At 36.8% G+C, this 2277-nt stretch overlaps 1 protein-coding gene across 1 annotated transcript; it reads right to left on the bottom strand.

Annotated features, from left to right (window-relative positions):
* Nucleotides 1–1646: 1646 nt before the first annotated feature.
* LOC125357247 (60S ribosomal protein L22-like) lies at nucleotides 1647–2026 on the bottom strand. Its single transcript, XM_048354011.1, has one exon. It carries the CDS (start codon nucleotides 1983–1985, stop codon nucleotides 1746–1748), a length of 240 nt encoding a protein of 79 aa, XP_048209968.1. The 5' UTR covers nucleotides 1986–2026; the 3' UTR covers nucleotides 1647–1745.
* Between the last annotated feature and the right edge of the window lie 251 nt (nucleotides 2027–2277).

Here is a 2277-nt window from a genome sequence, read left to right as displayed (position 1 = left end):
GCTCCAAAATCAGCACAAAATAAAATAAAAGAAGGAAGGGAGGGAGGGAGGGAGGGAGGGAGGGAGGGAGGGAGGGAGGGAGGGAGGGAGGGAGGGAGGGAGGGAGGGAAGAAAGAAGAAAATTATACAATTACTTCATAAAATCACATTTCATAAATGTTAAAGGACAAAAATATGCCACACAGATATTAATCATAAAAATACTGATGTGATTCTATTGAGACAAGGTAAACTTGAGGACAGTGAACCTTACCAGGGACATTGCACAAGGATGAATCATTCAAGTTCCACTTCTTCAAAGGAGTATGAGGGAACTTCCTGAAGTGATGGAAATTTTCTCCATATGATTTGCTTTAAAGATGAATACACTCATCAAAATTATCAAAGAGTGTACTTTGAATGAGTACAACTATTCTATGTGTTACAAAACAACTCAGCCCTAGTGTATTTGGTATGGCTGCAAGTGCTGTTAGACCAAGGAAAGAAAGGGAGATAGGTCTAAGATTGTACCAAGTACCCTTTGCTTGGGGAAATACAAATGCAGTGTTCTCTCAGGTGGCAACAAGACCAGTTCGATTCCTGCAGTTTGACTCAGAAAGAGAAGATTTATAAGTTAGGACAAAAGTGACTTCACCATAGTTGGAATGAAACTAATTTAACTATTTTATCTTAGATAATATAAAGGCCTGGACTCAGGATCTTGTTTATAAAGCCCCACATTTCGTTAATGTATTTATTGTTTTGTGGTTTACTGGAAAACTGTAGAGGAAAATCAGCTACTATAACATGGCGTGGGGGTGGGGCATTGTTACATGGGGATGGAGGAGGGCAATCATGGAGGATATTACTCAAGATGACTAAAGTCAAGTCAAGTCAAGACCATATAGTATGTAAATTATATCTTTAGAAAATAAAAAATAGTATTTCCAGTGAATTTATAAACAGTCTAGTATAGTATTATAACACAGTGATTTATAACTTTTTATCAGACTGTCAGGGGCTAAATCTTACCTTTATCTATGCTTTACCAAATAAGAAACTAACTGAAATAATGAACTACACTGTACTTCAGTGGTTTTCTAAAATAGACATTATAGTTATAAGTGGTCATTGTAAGGATTCAATGAATTACTACAATGACCCACTGCTTAGAAACTTTTGGAGAAAAAAATTGATAAATATTAGCCAGTTTTACATTCTGCACCCTCTTCTCCTTATTAAGACAGGATGCTGTGATAATCTGTAACATTATTTTAATCAATCAAAATAAAGAGGAGAAAGAGAAAGAAAATCAGCCTTCTATTGGAAACCGGTTTTTCAAAGAAGAATTAGTTGAAATTGATTTAAATGTCTAGCATTTTGGTTTGAGCAATGACAACCCTCTTCCAGTAATTTGATTTGCACAGAGGGAAAATACTCTGGAATTGGGATAAGAGCAAAAGCTAGCCAAACCCTGAGAACAAATTAGAATTTAACCAAGAATTTCATTAGTTTTTTTGGAAACACCTATGAGGCACCTCTAGGCTCTACACAGTCATACTTCATGAAGAATATGTTTTATAAAGATGTTCAAATGAGGTAACACATGGAGAATGTGAGACTGATGGTCAGTTTGTGAAAAAAAAATGACCTTGTTTTTTTTGGGGGGGGTCCCAAGTTTTATTCAAGAACTCATACAAAATATTCCAGATAAATGAATTTTAATCCTCGTCTTCCTCCTCTTCTTCATCCTGGTTAATCAGGAATTAACGTAATTCATTACTCTCTTTGCTGTTAGCAACTACGCGTAACCAATCACGTACATTATTCTTCATATATTTTTTGGTGAGATATTTCAAATACCTTTTGGAGAAAGGCACCTCAGAAGTTACAGTGATCTTGCTCTTGTTTCTCTCGATGGTGACCACCCCTCCACCAAGATTTCCCGCTTTCTCGTTCACCTTTATTCTCTCCTGGAGAAACTGCTCAAAATTAGCAGCATCCATGATTCCATCTTCTACAGGGTGGGTACAGTGCAGGGTGAACTTCAGCAGTCATGGTGCTCATGAAAAAGCTTGTGGCGAAGGGGGAAAAAAAGAAGCAGCTTCTGACCTTGACTTTAACTTTAGAGAGAAAAGAAAATGTAATGCTGGTAACAAGAGATCTTGTATTTTAAGTAACTGGTGTTGTAGTTAAGTGTAACAGTGATTGCCTAGTGTACATGAGGCCCTAGATTTAATTCCTAGCATGAAAGAGAAAGAAAGAGACAGATGGACAGACAGACAGATAGAGCCAAAG

Source organism: Perognathus longimembris, chromosome 9 (assembly GCF_023159225.1).
Source record: "Perognathus longimembris pacificus isolate PPM17 chromosome 9, ASM2315922v1, whole genome shotgun sequence".
NCBI classification, from domain to species: Eukaryota; Metazoa; Chordata; class Mammalia; order Rodentia; family Heteromyidae; genus Perognathus; species Perognathus longimembris.
This window is presented reverse-complemented; position numbering and strand designations above follow the sequence as displayed.